The 17242-nt window shown below is 41.0% G+C and overlaps 1 protein-coding gene across 13 annotated transcripts in view; it reads left to right on the top strand.

The window, feature by feature from the left end:
- The window catches only part of CTPS2 (CTP synthase 2), a 444584-nt gene that overhangs the window by 123371 nt on the left and 303971 nt on the right, over window positions 1-17242 (top strand). For 11 of the 13 annotated variants that reach the window (XM_061627202.1, XM_061627212.1, XM_061627211.1 and 8 more), the window contains one exon: window positions 5743-5887. In XM_061627202.1, coding sequence (XP_061483186.1) covers window positions 5743-5887 — 145 coding nt within the window. Of the gene's footprint in view, window positions 1-3702; window positions 3828-5742; window positions 5888-17242 lie in introns of those variants that run through there. The other 2 variants (XM_061627210.1, XM_061627209.1) reach the window with 2 other exon arrangements.

Here is a 17242-nt window from a genome sequence, read left to right as displayed (position 1 = left end):
CCAAGTGCAAACACAGTATTCTCTCTCTCTCTCTCTCTGTCTCTCTCTCTCTCTCTCTCTCTCACACACACACACACACACACACACACACACACACCACACCACACCACACCACACCACATACACTCTGTCATCTTTCACCTCCACAGTTCTTTATCTCCATTCTGCTGCTGCCTCCTTCTCCTTTATTCATGTTCTTCACCTCCGGCTCCTTTTTCCCTCCACTCCATTCTTCACCACCACTATCCGTTTTTTTAAATAATTGTTTTCTCTACTCCACCCCGTCTCACTCTCCACCTCCCCCCTCGTCGCCTCCTACCCATCCACAGAGCATGAGGGAAGAGTGACACTGCACAGAAGCCCAGTTTAAGGGACATGATTTTCATCCACAAATCCCCCCCCAAAGTAATGCCCAAAAGTAATGCTGGAAACATTACAATTACTCCACAAAAGTAGTAAAATTACTCCTAGTTCTATTACAATCAAAATGTAAAGAAATTACCCACTCGTTACTCAGAAAAGTAATGAATTACAGGTAATTCGTTACTTGTAACTTAGTTAATTCCAAGCTCTGTGTGTGTGTGTGTTTTATTCCAGAGACTGAAACACCTCTCCCCTGTGACATGTGTTTCTTAACTGAGAGGCATGTGTTGAAAGCAGGAAATAGCTTATTGCAAGGGAGGGGCAGAAGGCTCTCTTCCGCTACAGCTACCTCTACTGCCTCACAGCAGCAGGTCTAATTTCTCTGAAGGTGTGATCCCAATTTAATAATACAATTTGACTGCAAGTAGTACTTCAGCTATTACAGTTGGTTTGTGAGGATGAGCTTAGCCAGTTGCACAGAACCATGAGACACCAGAAATAGATTTTAAAAATTATTGTAATAAAAAATAGTCCCTAATACAAAATTAGAAGGCTTAAAGGTTAACAGCACTAGATCAGTGCACATACTCATGCAACATAAAGCATCTTAGAATGACAGAACTCAACATGAAGACATTTTATGCCCCTGGAGGTAGGGCCTCTTAGATTCTGAAGAGAAGACCCCAATGGTTTCCCCTGCACCTAATGAAATATCCTTTCCAATTGCCTTTGCTAAAACCACTGTAGCGTCACCAATGAGGTAAACCTCTAGCTATCTTATTGGTCTAGCACAAATACATGTGTCACCTATGACACCAGTTCCCTGTTCTCATGTGTGTTTTTATTCATGTTCAGGTATGGTCTTACTTCCCTGTTCTTGTGGTCAGTATGAAACCATACTTTTTTATCCCTTTGGTCAATATGGCCCCTGCTGTTAGCCAATGTTATTCCACTCACCATACCAGGATGTTCCCATCTGTCTAGTTTATTTGAGGTTCCTGGTCCTTTACCTTCTCCTTTTTAAGCCTAGAAGCAGCACTTTGGCAAATTCAACGTTTCTCTTGCAGCTGCTTAGCCTTTCATTTACCCAGAATCCCTTGATCAAATCCAATCAAACATTAGCCTGATTAAAAATAATGTGGTTCAATTCCCCTATAATAGATAAGCTGAGCGGGAAGCATTTCAAGTGGGAAAGCAGTTGGGTTCAAGGAAGGGATTTTGTTTGTTTGTTTGTTTTTAGTAAAAAAAATACATATACAAACAGCAAAAAGTTATAAAGAATGCAAAAACATGCCAATTCCAGAATGTACATAATCCTGGGATGATAAACAAAAGTTCTGTGCAAAAAGGAAGGAAGGAAGTAAAATTTAATTTTTGTGTCGCCTATCTGGCCGAAGCCACTCTAGGCGACGTACACCTTGAAATTCGATAAAATACAATATAATACAGAATAAAATACAATGCAGTCAACAATATCCATTCTAAATAGCAACAGTATAGAACAATGTAGGGCAATCAATGAACAATTTTAAACAATCATGAAAAAATTAGCCCACTCCGGAGATCCCGAAGGCCTGTCCAAAGAGCCAAGTTTTTAATGCTCGGCGGAATGTATCCAGGGAAGGGGCATGACGAAGATCAAACGGGAGGGAGTTCCAGAGAGTGGGGGCGGCCACTGAGAATGCCCTCTCTCTAGTCCCCGCCAACCTAGCTGTTTTCGTTGGTGGGACTGAGAGAAGGCCCTGTGTGGCTGATCTAGTCGGGCGGCTTAGTTGGTGGTACTGGAGGTGCTCCTTCAGGTAAACTGGGCCGAGACCATATAGGGATTTAAAGGTTAACACCAACACCTTGAATTGGGCCCAGAAAACAACTGGAAGCCAATGTAGGTGAAATAACACTGGCGTGATGTGATCATGGCGGCGGCTGTTTGTAAGCAAACGAGCCGCCGCATTCTGCACCAGTTGTAGTTTCCGGACCGTTTTCAAGGGTAACCCCACGTAGAGCGCATTGCAGTAGTCTAATCGAGAGGTGACCAGGGCATGTACTACCAGTGGGAGCTGATGAATAGGGAGGTAGGGTTGAAAGAAAAAAAGGCAAACAGAATAGAAATAATAAGGACATCCATACAAGATGATGATGCCTTGCAAAAGTAATCAGACCCCTGACCAATGCTCTCATTTTACTGAATTACAAATGGTACATTGTAATTTCATTCTGTATAATATTTTATTTTGAAACATTGAAATTGAAAATCAATTATTGTAAGGTGACATTGGTTAAATGTTTGTAAAAAACATAAAAAACTGAAACGCGTTGCTTGCATAAGTATTCAACCCCCACACATTAATATTTGGTAGAGCCACCTTTTACTGCAATAACAGCTTTTAAGTCTTTTGGGGTAGGTACGTACCAGCTTTGCACACAGTGTCAGAGGGATTTTGGCCCATTCTGCTTGGCAGATTTGCTCCAGGTCGTTCAGGTTGGTTGGATATCGCTTGCAGACCGCAATTTTCAAAGAGCGCCACAGATTCTCAATGGGATTGAGGTCAGGACTTTGACTGGGCCACTGTAGGACATTCACCTTTTTGTTCTTGAGCCACTCCAATGTTGCTCTGGCTTTGTGCTTGGGATCATTGTCCTGCTGAAAAGTGAATTTCCTCCCAGGCTTCAGTTTTTGAGTGGACTGAAGCAGGTTCTCTTGCAGTATTTCCCTATATTTTGCTCCATCCATTCTTCCTTCAATTTTAACAAGATACCCAGTCCCTGCTGATGAGAAGCATCCCCATAGCATCATGCTGCCACCACCATACTTCACTGTAGGGATGGTGCGTCTTGTATGGCAGTGTTAGGATTAGTGCCACACATAGCGTTTTGAGTTTTGGCCAAAAAGCTCTATCTTGGTCTCATCTGACCATAAAACCTTTTCCCACATCGCAGTGGGGCACTCTCATGCTTCCTGGCATACTCGACACGCTTTCAAATGTTACTTTTTGAGTAATGGCTTCTTTCTTGCCACCTTCCCATACAGGCCAGTGTTATGCAGAGCTCTTGATATGGTTGACTGGTGCACCATTACTCCACTCCCAGCCACTGAACTCTGTAGTTCCTTCACCGTGATTGTTGGCCTCTCTGTGGCTTCTCTCACAAGTCTCCTTCTTGTTCAAGTGCTGAGTTTGGAGGGATGACCTTTCCTTGGCTGTGCTTGGGTGGTGTGCTGCAGCTTCCACTTCTTGATGATTGATCCAATTGTGCTTACTGGGATATCCAAACACTTGGATATTATTTTGTAACGTTTTCCTAATCTATGCATTTGTATAACATTTTGTCTCACTTCTGTAGAATGCTCTTTGGTCTTCATTTTCCTTCAGATCCACAGCCTGACCAATGATCCTTCAACAGTGGGGGGTTTATCCTGACAATGTGACAGCAACTTTAATGGTTCACAGGTGGAGGCCAATGGTAAGGTAATTGTGTCCTCAATAGGCCAATTTCTTTCATCTGTGTAAACTGGGAGCTTCCACAGAACAGGGGTTGAATACTTATGCAAGCAACATGTTTCAGTTTTTTATGTTTCTGACAAATATTTCCCAACATAAAACCAATGTCACCTTACAATAACTGATTTTGAGTTTCAGTGTTTTAAAATAAAATATCACACAGAACGAAATTACAATGTACCATTTGTAATTCAGTAAAATGACAGCATTGGTCAGGGGTCTGATTACTTTTGCAAGGCACTGTATATACTACTTAATTGCCAGTGTGGCTTTTCAGCATTTTACAAGTACAAAACCAGTTACCAAAAACATTAACACATATAATTAAAATGCACAATAAAAATATTCCATCAAAACATTAAAATAACTACAATTAAAATGTACAATAAAACAAGCCCATTGAAACAGCACAATTAAAGCTAATATAATGACAATTAAACAGAAGATTCAGGTCAGGAGATCAGGAGAATGTTTGTCTAAACAGGTGTGTCTTCAAAAGCCATCGCAATGCCAATAATGATGGGACCTCTCTTACTTCAGCAGGGAGAGCATTCCATAATGCTGGGGCCACCAGTGAGAAAGCCCACCTGTGTTACCCCAAGCTAATAATCATCAGGCCATGGCAAAACTAACCGGGTTCCATTTGTTGAACTTGATGCCATTATCATGCAATGGAGAGGACATTTTAGGTTATTTTCAGGTAACCTGGTCCAGAGTTGTTTATAGCTTTATATGTAAGTATCAAGTCCTTAAAACTGGTTCTGTGGTTAATAGGCAGCCAGTGCACATCCCTTAGCATTATTGTGATATGCTCCTGAAAAAGAGCATTACTCACCACCTGATTTGCAGCATTCTGCATCAGCGGCATCCTCTGGACCAGCCATAAGGGAAGTCCCACATAAAGCGCATTACAGTAGTCTATAAACGTGAGGCTACCAACTCATGAGTCACATGGGCCTCCATGGACAAAGACTGTTCCAAGAGCACACCTAAACTGTGTACCTGTTCTCTCAGAGGATGTGCAACCCCATCTAGAACAGGCAAACCCCCCAGTTCTTGGACTTGGGGACCACTCACCCACAGTGCCACTGTCTTAGAAGGATTCAGCTTCCATATATTGACCTTCATCCAGCCCACCATTGCATGCACTGGTTCAGCTTGTGTACAGCCTTTCCTGACTCAAATTAAATAGAGAAATAGTGCTCAGTATCATCAGCATACTGGTGACGCTGCCCCCAAAATGTCTGATGACTGCTCCTAACAGCTTCAAATAGATGTTAAATAGATTTAGAGGCAAAATATCTTTTTTGCAATAGTTGACCTTTGTTTTTATTGCATTTTTAATGTTTTTATTGCATGGTTGTTAACTTGCAAACCACTTTGATGTTTTTCATGAAATAGCGATATACAAATAAATTTATAAATAAATAAAAATATTGCCTTATGGCATCACACAACTAAGTTGCCAGAATGTAGACACACAGTCCCCTAATACTATTCTGTAAGATTGGCCATGCAGGTAGGAGCGGAGCCACCATAAAACAATGCCTCCAACCCATTAACACAGTCCAGTCGTATACCATGGCTGATGGTATCCAAAGCTGCTGAGAGATCCAACAGGATCGCACCCCTCTGTCTCTCCCTTGAAAAAGGTTATCTGTCAGGACAACCAGAGCTGATTCCTTGACAAAGCCAGGCCTGAACTCAGACTGGAATGGGTCCAGATAATTGGTTTCTTCCAAAAGTGCCTGCAGCTGAATCGCTGCCACACCCTCTTAAGCACCACGTCTTAAAAAGGGGATATTAGCGACTATGGAGTCAAATACCTCAGAGTCCAAGGAGGATTTTAGCTTCTGAACTTTTCTATGTGATTTATTTATAGATCATCCATATTTCATTGGGGTCCAGTTCCATCCAGAATTTTCCTCAAGACCTATGAAGCCCTCACCCGCCTACCTTGGTCTTTTGCTTGCTGCAACAGGGTCACTCAGTGCATACTTGCAACATGGATGTAAATTGTCTCCTAGGTAACTTTTTTTTGTTGGAATGATGCTTCATAATAGCCTTCATCCCTGATCTGCAATTCCAGAAAAGAAAAGTAACATTTATTTATTTATTTATTTATTTATTTATTTATTTCATTTCTAGACCGCCCATAGCTAATAGCTCTCTGGGCGGTGTACAAAATGAGATTAAAATACAATATAGAATAAAATCAGTAACAGAGAGGAACACATTAAACTAAAACATTAAACATAAAACATTGAACATTAAAATGCCTGGGAGTATAGCCAGGTCTTAACCTGGCGCCTAAAAGAAAGAACCGTAGGCGCCAGGCGTATTTCCTCCGGTAAGCTGTTCCACAATTCGGGGGCCACCACAGAAAAGGCCCTAGATCTAGTAACAGTCCTCCGGGCATCCTGGTGAGTTGGTACCCGGAGGAGGGCCTTAGATACTGAACGAAGTATATATCCATTGGAAAAATTCTGAATTATTATTAGTTTTAAAGGGTCATTTGATGAGTTCATAGATGACCTTTTTCACGAGAGACAAATAATTTGGAGGTTGAGAAATCCATCCCTTAATCCCAGCAATTAATTAAGTCATGACTGCCTTCAAGAATAAAAGCTTGTTTTTATAGGAGATTCTGGATTTCTAACTTACTTTTTTTATTTATGGTAGTCTTATAGGAAGCAATTACTTGGATCCAGAGATCTCGCTGAATGAGTAGAAGACATGTCTATTTACGGGGGGGGGGAATGGGCTGTCACTGACCAACTCCAGAGAAAAAGGGACCCTCTAGAGTGAGTTTTTGGGGCTGCTGACAGGGGAAGGGAGAAGCCTAGCAATACTCTCCGTCCTATACTAGAGCAAGTGTCTTTTTTCATACAAGAGGATCCTTAGATCTAAACCTCTATTAGGATTATTTATAAATTAAGTTCTTAACTGAAGTATTAACATGTAATTGTGTTAGATTACAGCCATGTCTAAAAATGTTATTTATTATTACATTGTAACAATGTGCAGTTTTTATGCAGTGCTTTTTATTTTTATACAGAAATTACTTGCTTTGAATGGATAGTTATATTTGAACTGAGATATAAAAGAAGAGAAATGACTTTTGTATATCAATAAGAGATAAATGTATATTATTCTTGAAATTCATATTAACTTTGCAGTATTATTTTTTAAGTAAATATGTTTAGGATTGCAGCTTAAAATAGACTTTGGCAAAAGATAAAGCTGTAGGCTCAGATTTATATTTTGTTTGCATCTCCTGCATTATAAGACTATCATACCCAGCTAACCTGTAACATTATAACAAGTTGTTTTGTTCTTTTCTGATCACATAAGCCATTTTAAATCACTGCTTGATCCAATGAAGTGTATAATTTCACCAATTGTGGGGCTAAGTCTGCAATCCTGTACCCATTTTCCTTGGAGCAAGTCCACTGAACTCCATGGAGTTCTGGGTAGATATGCATAGCATAGTAGTCCATATGTTGTTGGACTACTAACTCCACAATCCTTGTCCATTGGCCATGCTGGTTGGGGTTGGAAGTTGGAGTCCAAATACATCTGGAGCTCACCGTGTTGGCTCTCTGCTGTAAATACAGACCCTAGTAGGTGGAGTGTGTGTGCAGTGGCTGTCCCTGAAGCCAAAGAGAGCTCTGTAGGCTGAGAACCTGGAGGGCATCACATTGGCTAACCTGGTGTATAGGATTGAACTGCACCACATCTGCAAACACTTCAGTCTAAAATGAATTTAGGCCCTGTCTGTATGGCCTATAAGGTAGTAAGCCTCTGTCTGCACTGTACCATTTCATATTGCAAGTGGAGACTCATCTAATTAAATGTTCTCCATTCTTTGCCCATTGTAATCTAGGTATCGGGGAGAAAAAAAATGTTGAGATTAATTAGAAATCAGCCATGTTCACAGAGTACCTGTAATCCTATTACTGACCTTGCCCCATACTCTGACCTTCATCATCTTCAGTTTAAAAGTTTAAAAAATGCCTGACTGATTTTTAATTAATTTAATAAATTTAGCATTGAAATCAATGATAAACTCGGTCATGTTCAGTAGAACCAAATGTCAGTGTACTAAAAGCCAGACACACAGCTGCTTGGCTTGGCTAATTGGGGGCCACACCTAGGGCAGACCTTTATTCCACTTTAGACAGTCATGGCTTCTCCCAAAGAATCCTGGGAAGTGTAGTTTGTGAAGGGGGCTGAGAGGAGACTCCTATTCCCCTGACAGAGCTCCAGTGGCCAGAGTAGTTTAATAGTCAGCCACTCTTCTGCAGATTGTAGCTCTGTGAGGGGGATAGAGCATTTCCTAGCCGCTCTCAGCACCCTTCACAAACTACACTTCCCAGGATTCTTTGGGAGAAGCCATGACTATCTAAAGTGGAATAATGGTCTAGTGTGGATGTGGCCAGGGACAGCTTTGATTTAAATTTGGTTGGGAGACTACATGTGCCTGCTGTAGAATAAAAAGGTGGGGGAAACGCTGAAAAGCAAGGATACTGTTCACAGTGTTTTCCTTTTGGAAAGGAAAGGGGCTTCCCCTCTGCCCAGTGCCTGCCCACCCACTCACCCCACAATCTCATTCCCTCCCCCTTCCTGCCCCTCCCCCAGGTCAGTTGCACCTATCCTAAGCATGATTGCACAGGAGTAAAGCCCACTGAACAGAAAAAGCATGCAAATGATCAAACCTCTCCCCTCCCCCTTCCTTTGCCCCTCCCTCCCCCTCTCTCCCCTTTCCCCCTCCCTCTCCTCCCCCTTCCGCCCTCCTCCTCCCCTCTCCTCCCCCTTCTGCCCTCCTCCTCCTCCCCCATGGTCAGTTTTACCTATCCTAAGCATGATTGCACAGGAATAAATCCCACTAAACTCAATAACCATGCAAATGATCAAACCTGCCCTCCTCCTCCCCTCCCTCTCCTGCCCGCTCCCATCCCCCTCCTCCCCTCCCTCTCCTGCCCGCTCCCATCCCCCTCCTCCCCTCCCTCTCCTGCCCGCTCCCATCCCCCTCCTCCCCTCTGCCCTTCCTCCTCCCCTGTGTTCAGTTTCACCTATCCTAAGTATGATTGCAGGGGAGTAAATCCCACTGAATTCAATAAGCATGCAAATGATCAATGCATTCTCAGCAAACTTGTACAAAATCCCATTTCTTACCTCCTGGATTAAAAAGCAAAGAAATTTACTAATAGGCAAAAAAACTTGCAGTTTAAGTTTGGTGAGGGAAGGGGGAGGGAGGGGAAACGTCTAAGAGAAAAGATAAGAGGTTTAGCCAGAACAAAGAAGAGGAAAGAGAGGTGAGGAATCTAACAAAAGAAGACTGGCTGGCTCGTAAGGAGCTCAGCCAGACCCTGACCATCCACCGCAAAAGGCAGTGTCGGTCTGGATGACGGGATGGCTCCTTCCCCTGGGTGAGGTAATTAGAAGATAGAACCCTGCCTGTCGCGCGGGGGGGGGGGGAGGCACTATCTCAAGAATCTGAATGCCCTCCAGGAACCACTGGGGAAGAGTCTTGACTCTTTGTAACTCCTTATTTAGTGTGTTCACCGCCCAGAGAGCTATCGCTAGTCGGGCGGTATATAAATTTAATAAATAATAATAATAATAATAAATAGCCCTGCTAATAAAAATTCCAAAGCAACAACAGCAGTAAAGAGAAGTAGAGGTGGGAGAACAACAGCATGTGGTAGCAGAAGAGGAGACTGCGTTGGAGAGGAACAACGAAGTGGAGGAAGCTCCGTGGGAAAGGGTGACAGGAGCAGAAGAGCTAGAAGACGCCCTTCACCAGTGGAACTATGGAACTGCTTTCAACCACTCGAGGATGAGACTGGAGGACAGCCTGTGGTGGAAGAAGTACAGGAGACCCTGTGCGACAACGAGCAAGAGGCTGAAGCTCAATCAAGCAGGGGCAATGAAACCACACCCCACAACAAGAGAAGAGTACTAGTAGTGGGAGATTCCCTACTGCATGGGATCGAAACCCAGGTATGCCGAGAAGATCCGTGGACTCACCAGGTATGCTGTCTACCAGAAGGACGGATTAGAGATGTGACGGAAGGGTTGCCATCACTCATCAAGCCCACCTACAGATATCCCTTTCTCCTCATACATGTGGGAACAAATGATACTGCCAAACGGAGCTATGAAGAAATCACATCAGACTTGGAAGCTCTGGGAAGGAAACTCAAGGACTTTGGGGCCCAGATAGTTTTTTCATCCATCCTTCCAGTACTTAGAAGAGGAGTAGAAAGGGAAAGAAAAATACTCCGTGTGAATGAATGGCTACGAAGGTGGTGCCGACATGAGAGATTTGGATTCTGGGACCACAGGCTATGCTTCCTGGAAGATGGACTGCTGGCAAGTGATGGGTTGCATCTCACAAGGACTGGGAAGAATGTGTTTGGCCACAGCATAGAGAAGTTCATCTGGAGGGCTTTAAATTGAATCCTAAGGGGGAGGGAGACGTAAACTTTGTGGTAACGACTGATGAAGGCTTGTGCACAGGAACGGGAAAAGAGAGATCAGCTCTACTAGGGCCCAGTAATAGTAAAAGGCGAAAGATTTATACGATCTGAAGAGAAACCAGAGTAAAAGGTTACAGAAAAGCGTCTGGAAGATGGCGTCTGGGTAAGACTCTCCGGCTACTTGCCTGCTTATAATTATATTCTATTTCACTTTTAAATCTCTTTTTTTTAAAACTAATATACAAGGGACTTCACCAAGATATCTTTCAAGGATATCAGCAGCCAGTAGTAGCTTCATTAGCTTATTTAAAACAACAATATTTTAAAAGGCGAATTTCGTTACAAGATATATTATCTTTTTTGGGCGTAATAACCATCTAACAAAGCTAAATACTAATGACAACATGGTACTAACGAGGAGTCTAAGGAAAGCCTTGGGTGATTCACCTCAGCTACCGAAGAAAAAACAGAAGGAAAAGAAAGTAAATATCAAGAACTTATCTCAAGGCATTTTGCCAACAGGACTCCAACAAGCAGATTCTCTTCCTTTGGAATTAAAGAGACAAACTCATATTACCCAGTTTTGTGTTTCCTCCGGTAATGAAAATATACCAAAGGAAATTCCTAAAAAGACTTATACCAGCCACGACTGGTCAGTTAAATACATACCAGTCAATGTTTCTTATAAATCTACTTCTGATACAACTCCTAATTTAGCAGCAGAGTTAACAACAGCGAATGGTATTGCCAGTGAGCAGTTGCCTTATCAAAACGAACCTGAACCTGAGATGACAAATTCGGTTTCATACTGTGAGAATACATCTTTAGGGACAGCAAATATAATCACCAATCTTGCTGAATATGGGCCTGAACATCTTGTGAAGACTTTACCTTCTACACTCAATGTAACTGGCTCTTTAAATTGTATAAATATCTCTCGAGAACAAAAGGAAAATGGCTCAACCACAGACGGTCTGATACTAGAACAGCAGCCTGAGCCTGCAATCCTGTTCAAGGAGTCCCCTATTCACTTAGGGATGATCAGTAATGATGCACTTAAAAACAATTTGCAACTAGAAGTCCACCATATTTATACCCAAACTGAAACAGACTGGAAAACAGATGTAATAAGTCCAATAATTACTGGTTGGCTTTTTATGCTAGCCTTTGATTTGGACTCTATGAAATCATCATTAATTGAAACCAATCATCTATTAACATCGGTTCTAAGTATATTGGATATTAAAGGACAGTTTTTTCCAACCAACCAAAACTCCTCTTCTGCGCCTATATTACGTCACTCAGACATAACTCTGAAGGAAACCAACCCAATGAAGACCAACCCCTTAATAAAGAAATCTACCATGGTAAAAAAGACAACAAGAAGGAACGCGGCTGATAAAAAACCAATCCAAAAAAAAAATCTAGTAATATGAAAAACTGCAAAAATCGCCAAAGAGAAAAAATGAACTTTAAGAAATTATTCAATCTGCTAGATCAAGGTCCATCGGCTAATAAGCACTCTGGATTACAAAAAAGGGTAAGAAAATCTCCTCGGGAAAAAGAGGGAAATCAACATACAATTGAGAAGACATTTAAAAAAAACCCCGGGATTCCAGATACAACAGCGAGTTTGTTGAACTCTCCGCATAAGGATTCTTTTGATATACCCCTGACCTTTCAGAATGGTGCTCAAGAAGCCTTGGATAATCTTCAAGATCCATGGTCAGAAATCTTGAAGAAACAACCTGTGCAACCACCTTCTAATAATAGTAATTGGTCTATAGTTTTGGAACCTCTACACCTAGTACTAGAAAATTACCCAAAACCGCTGGGTCTTTTAAGCCAATATGACCGTATCTTACACCTCTGTAATCTTTTAAACCCGACGGTAATGCTGTCTTTAACTGATGTTGTCCAAGTACAATACCTGTATTTTAATGGTTGTAATGCCCGGGCAATAGTCTACTTTTCTTCTTTCTCGGCTGTCCAAAAATTGCTTTCAGCTAGATCTGGTCTCTCTAATCTAAATATTTATGTAAACAGACATTTTGTTAACAAAGCGCTACCGGTGCCATTAATAACAAAAACTCCCAACCCCGAAACGTTAAAACGATCTCTGAGGGAGTCCCTGCCTAGTCAACCCCTCATAGTCATTGATATAGAACCGACGGACCACACACAAATTTCTGTTCCACCTCAATTGTCCAATGATAATAATATTATCTTTACTCCTGAAGAAATGGCATTATTAGATACTTTTGGAACACTATCAGAAATTGCCCAGAATGAGATACTACAAAGATTGGATAGTCTAAAAAATCATTTGCGTACAATACGGGAGCGAAATTTAGATTCCAATCAACTAGAAGGGGCAAATCCTGTATTACTTTTAGATCCACTCCCACAGAGGCCGAACCCTATAAATTCTAGAGGGATATCTGGCTTGAGGGGAACGCAAAACGGCTCACACAAAGAGATAGATGTTCAGATTAATTACAATCAGATGAGTTTGGAGAAAGGCAAGGTTGAAACTCCATATCTCCTATTAGAAGAATATAATCAATGGGGAAATTCCCTGTGCTATGAATTAGCTAAATATGCAAAAATTGATACACCAGGGCACTGGGAACGAATGCGCAAATTGGAGAAAGAGGAATTAGGGACGCCATTTAACAGCCCAGGATATAAGGAATTAAAAACTCTCCAAGTCAAACAGTTGAATGAAGCTACAGCCAATCAATTGATTAATCATGAGAATGCCCCCAGGCAACCAAAACGAAACAATCCATCTTTTAATGGTTGTATAGCAAACATAGCCTCACTTGACGAGATCACATTTACTTGACAGACATCCTTGCTGTCATGGAATATCAATGGTTGGACTAGTAAATGTGAGGATCCCGATTTTTTAATATTTCTAAGTAAATTTCATATTATTTGTTTACAAGAAACGTGGATTACCTCTACAAAGAAAGTGAATCTAACTGGTTACCGCTCCTTTTCAAGCCCAGCAATAAAACCAGTAGGCAGAGGTCGCCCTAAAGGGGGCCTTTTAACTCTGATCTCAAATAACTGTTCACTAGTGGTTAATAACTTACCAACTCCTCTTCCCCAATCAATCTTGGCACTCAGGATAAATGGCATAGATGTCCAGGCCTTAATTTGTATAAATATTTACATTCCCCCCTTTCGAACATCAGATCTGGATGTTAAAAAAATATGGGAAGTGTTGGATGAGCTGCTTACCTATTTTGAGAAGCAATTCCCAAATGATAAGTTGTTCGTATGCGGCGATTTCAATGCCAGGATTGGGAATCCTTGGCTACAAAACATAAATTCTACTAATTGGGCTCCTTCTTATCAATATGAATGTGATAATAGGAACTTAAAAGATCCCAATACAAACAAACAGGGTCTTCTACTTCGTGAATTAGTGGCATCGCACTCTCTAGAAATTTTAAATGGATCAACAGTTGACGCTTCGGCTGGTTCCTTCACTTATTGGTCCTCTTTTGGGGCAAGTGTAATTGATTATATAATTGTTTCTAGATCTTTATTTTTGACCATAATTGAATTTAAAGTAACATGCAGATCAGAGAGTGATCATTTCCCACTGCAATTAAGTTTTATGCCCCCTTTGCCCAAAATATACTCAAATCCACAACAGACGCATGCTAGAACTCTGAAAAGAGTTCGCTGGTCTGAAAGAAAGGGGGAACAGATAGTAGCTACTTTAAGGAACAACTTTTTTGAATCTATTCGGCAGCGAATACTAGAAGGTACCTTGGAACCGATTATGGCCTTTCAAAATATTGTTCTATTGCTCAAACCTCTATTGACTCAGAAGGCAGCGGTAACAGATAGGAGATATGGCCCTCCCTCATGGCTCGACAGTGAATGTAGAACAGCAAAAAGAAATCTTAGATCACAATTAAGGTCAACTCTCAGATATGATAAAGGTGAAAAATATACTAGTTTATTTAAATCAATGAAGGCTGCATATAAAAAACTTTTGTGCCAAAAGAAACTGGACTCTGTTGTATATCGCTGGCAGAAGCTAGCCAAAGTGGTCCATGCGAATGATGAGCGCTCATTTTGGGATTTAGTTAAACAGGGGATGGGTTTCTCCACCCCCAAAAAAATACAACAAATCCCGAGCCTGACTTGGTACAATCACTTTCACAATCTCTGTTCTCTTTTACCACCTTTCCAGACTAACACTCTGGAAATGGAGATTGAAAATTTGCAGCAGTGGCCCCCGGTTTCCACTGAAGATATAAAATCGTTAATTCAAGCGTTGAAAAATGGGAAAGCCCCAGGTGAAGATTTTTTGCCCCCCGAAATATTTAAATTATGTCCAGATTGGTGGGCTCCTTTATTGGCACGTTTATTTTCTAGAATCAATGCTACTGGTGTCATCCCAGATGGTTGGAGACGTACCATTATAGTTCCAATATATAAGAAAAATGATTCCGCTGACCCGACAAACTATCATCCCATTAGTTAATTGATGTAGTAGCCAAGTTATATAGTAAATTTCTTTGTCAAAAGCTAGAACAATGGGTGGAGGCAAATCAGTTGATTTCCCCTGAACAGATAGGGTTTAGAAAAGGGTCATCTTCGACAGATCACTGCTTAACGTTATATTTTTTGGCTAAAATGAATATAACAGGACCTGTAAGACATCTTTACGCGGCGTTTGTCGATTTGGCCGCAGCTTTTGATTCAGTGAACCGAAACATTCTATGGTCCAAATTATATAATCTGGGAATTGACCGACGACTACTATTCCTTATAAAGGTTCTCTACACAGATAACATTGCTCAGGTTAAGGTAAATCTACAGGGTACCATGACGCCCCCGATAGCGGTAGAGAGGGGGGTTAAGCAGGGATGCCTGCTAGCTCCCTTTTATTTAATCTCTTTGTAAATAAAATAATTTTAGAACTATCCGACCATCAATATTTCCCTCCATCAATTGGACAAAGGAAAGTGTCTACTTTATTTTATGCAGATGATATGGTTTTACTATCCCTGGCCCCTATTGGCCTGAGAAAGATGTTAAAAAGACTGCAGGTACTCTGCAATGCAGATAGATTGAATATAAACTATAGGAAAACAAAAATAATGGTCTTTGGTAAAAGACCTGTATATCATCGATGGTCAGTGGATAATCATCAATTGGAACAGTGTAGATTATTTAAATATTTGGGGGTGACCTTTTCAGACACCCTTTCTTGGAAATGTCACACCCAATCTATAAAACAATCAGCGACTAAAACGGCGGGGGCTATTCTAAAATTTTATTGCAATGAGGGGGGCAATCTGATCTTACCAGCCCTAAAAATCTTTGAGGCGAAAGTAATCTCGCAGGTTTTATATGCGGCACCGATCTGGGGGTGGGAAGCTACAACAATCTTAGCTTTAGAGACCATCCAGACAAACTTCCTCAGGCGCTTGTTATTTCTTCCCCCTGGGACTCCTGCAGCCATGCTTTGGGCGGAGACTGGAGCCACTCCGCTATGTGCTCATATTCATCTAGCCCTTTTGAGATTTGTGAAGAATTTTACACCTACACAAGGCAAGGAACTACTAAACTCCTGTTTAGGCCACCCCTTCTGAAATAAAATTTGGGTTAGTAGAATAGATGAACTACTACACCGTTACCATCTCACTACTCAGCAATTTTATAATATGGGGACAAACAAAATGCTTAGAGAAGTAATTTTCAATCACTGTAAATACTTAGATCGACTTACCTTACTTAACACCCGTGTAGCCCCATGGTTTTGGAGATTTAAAACCGACTCTACTTGTGCCCATTATCTTCTACAGTCATTGCATATTAACTTAAGACATGCTTTTACTGCGATTCGCTTTTTTACGATCCCTAATGCTGATAGATTGGGCAGAATGACTAATGTCCCCAAGACTCAGCGAAAATGTGTTTGTAATTTTAACGTAGAGGAAGATCTTCCGCATGTTCTGCTATATTGCCCTATCTATCAAAGTCTTAGGTTACACCTTCTGCAGAAGTGGCTTGATGTAGATGGGATGTTAACCGATGCTGATAAAGTAATTTTCCTAATGTCAGATCAAAATTCCCAAGTAACTTTTAAGGTAGCTGCGTTTGCTGTAGCAGCCCAGAAATTGAGAACTAAATTTATCTTAGAATCATGTTCTAAATAAAATTGAGTAAACTATTTCATGATCTTATGGTAAAGTGATTTTTTCTAATATACATGTCTGTTGTTCTAGAACAATTTTAAAAGTTATTCCTGTAGATTTTATGTTTCTTTTTTTTCTTTTTTATATATTTATATTGAATATTGTATACCTGTGTTGGCCTATGGCCCTGCAATAAAGGTTTGAATTGAAGTAATAGTCCTCAGAAAAATGTAGTAAGGAAGCCAAGCCATAAATCACATGGTCTTCGATGTCTATACTAATGCACAGAGCATGGGAAACAAGCAGGACGAACTTGAACTCTTAATACAGAAGGGTAATTATGACTTGATAGGCATAACTGAAACTTGGTGGGATGACTCCCATGACTGGAATACAGCAATTGAAGGATATAACTTGTTCAAAAAGAACAAAAGGAATAAAAAGGGAGGTTGAGTCGCGCTATATGTTAAAAATATATATCCCTGTACAGAAATACAGGAAGATGAGCTTGGTAGCTCCACCGAGAGTATCTGGATTAAAATTAATGGGGGAAGTAATAAAAAGAATGTGGTGCTTGGAGTCTACTACTGACCACCCAATCACAGAAAAGACGAGAATGTAACTTTTGAAAAGCAAATTGCCAATGTTTCAAGGAGGCATGATGCAGTAGTAATGGGGGACTTCAATTATCCCGATATCTGTCAGGAGACCAATTCTGCCAAGCATG

The sequence above is a fragment of the Rhineura floridana genome, chromosome 5 (assembly GCF_030035675.1).
Source record: "Rhineura floridana isolate rRhiFlo1 chromosome 5, rRhiFlo1.hap2, whole genome shotgun sequence".
Classification (NCBI taxonomy): Eukaryota; Metazoa; Chordata; class Lepidosauria; order Squamata; family Rhineuridae; genus Rhineura; species Rhineura floridana.
The sequence above is the reverse complement of the archived record's forward strand: the minus strand, read 5'-3'. Positions and strand labels throughout refer to the sequence as shown.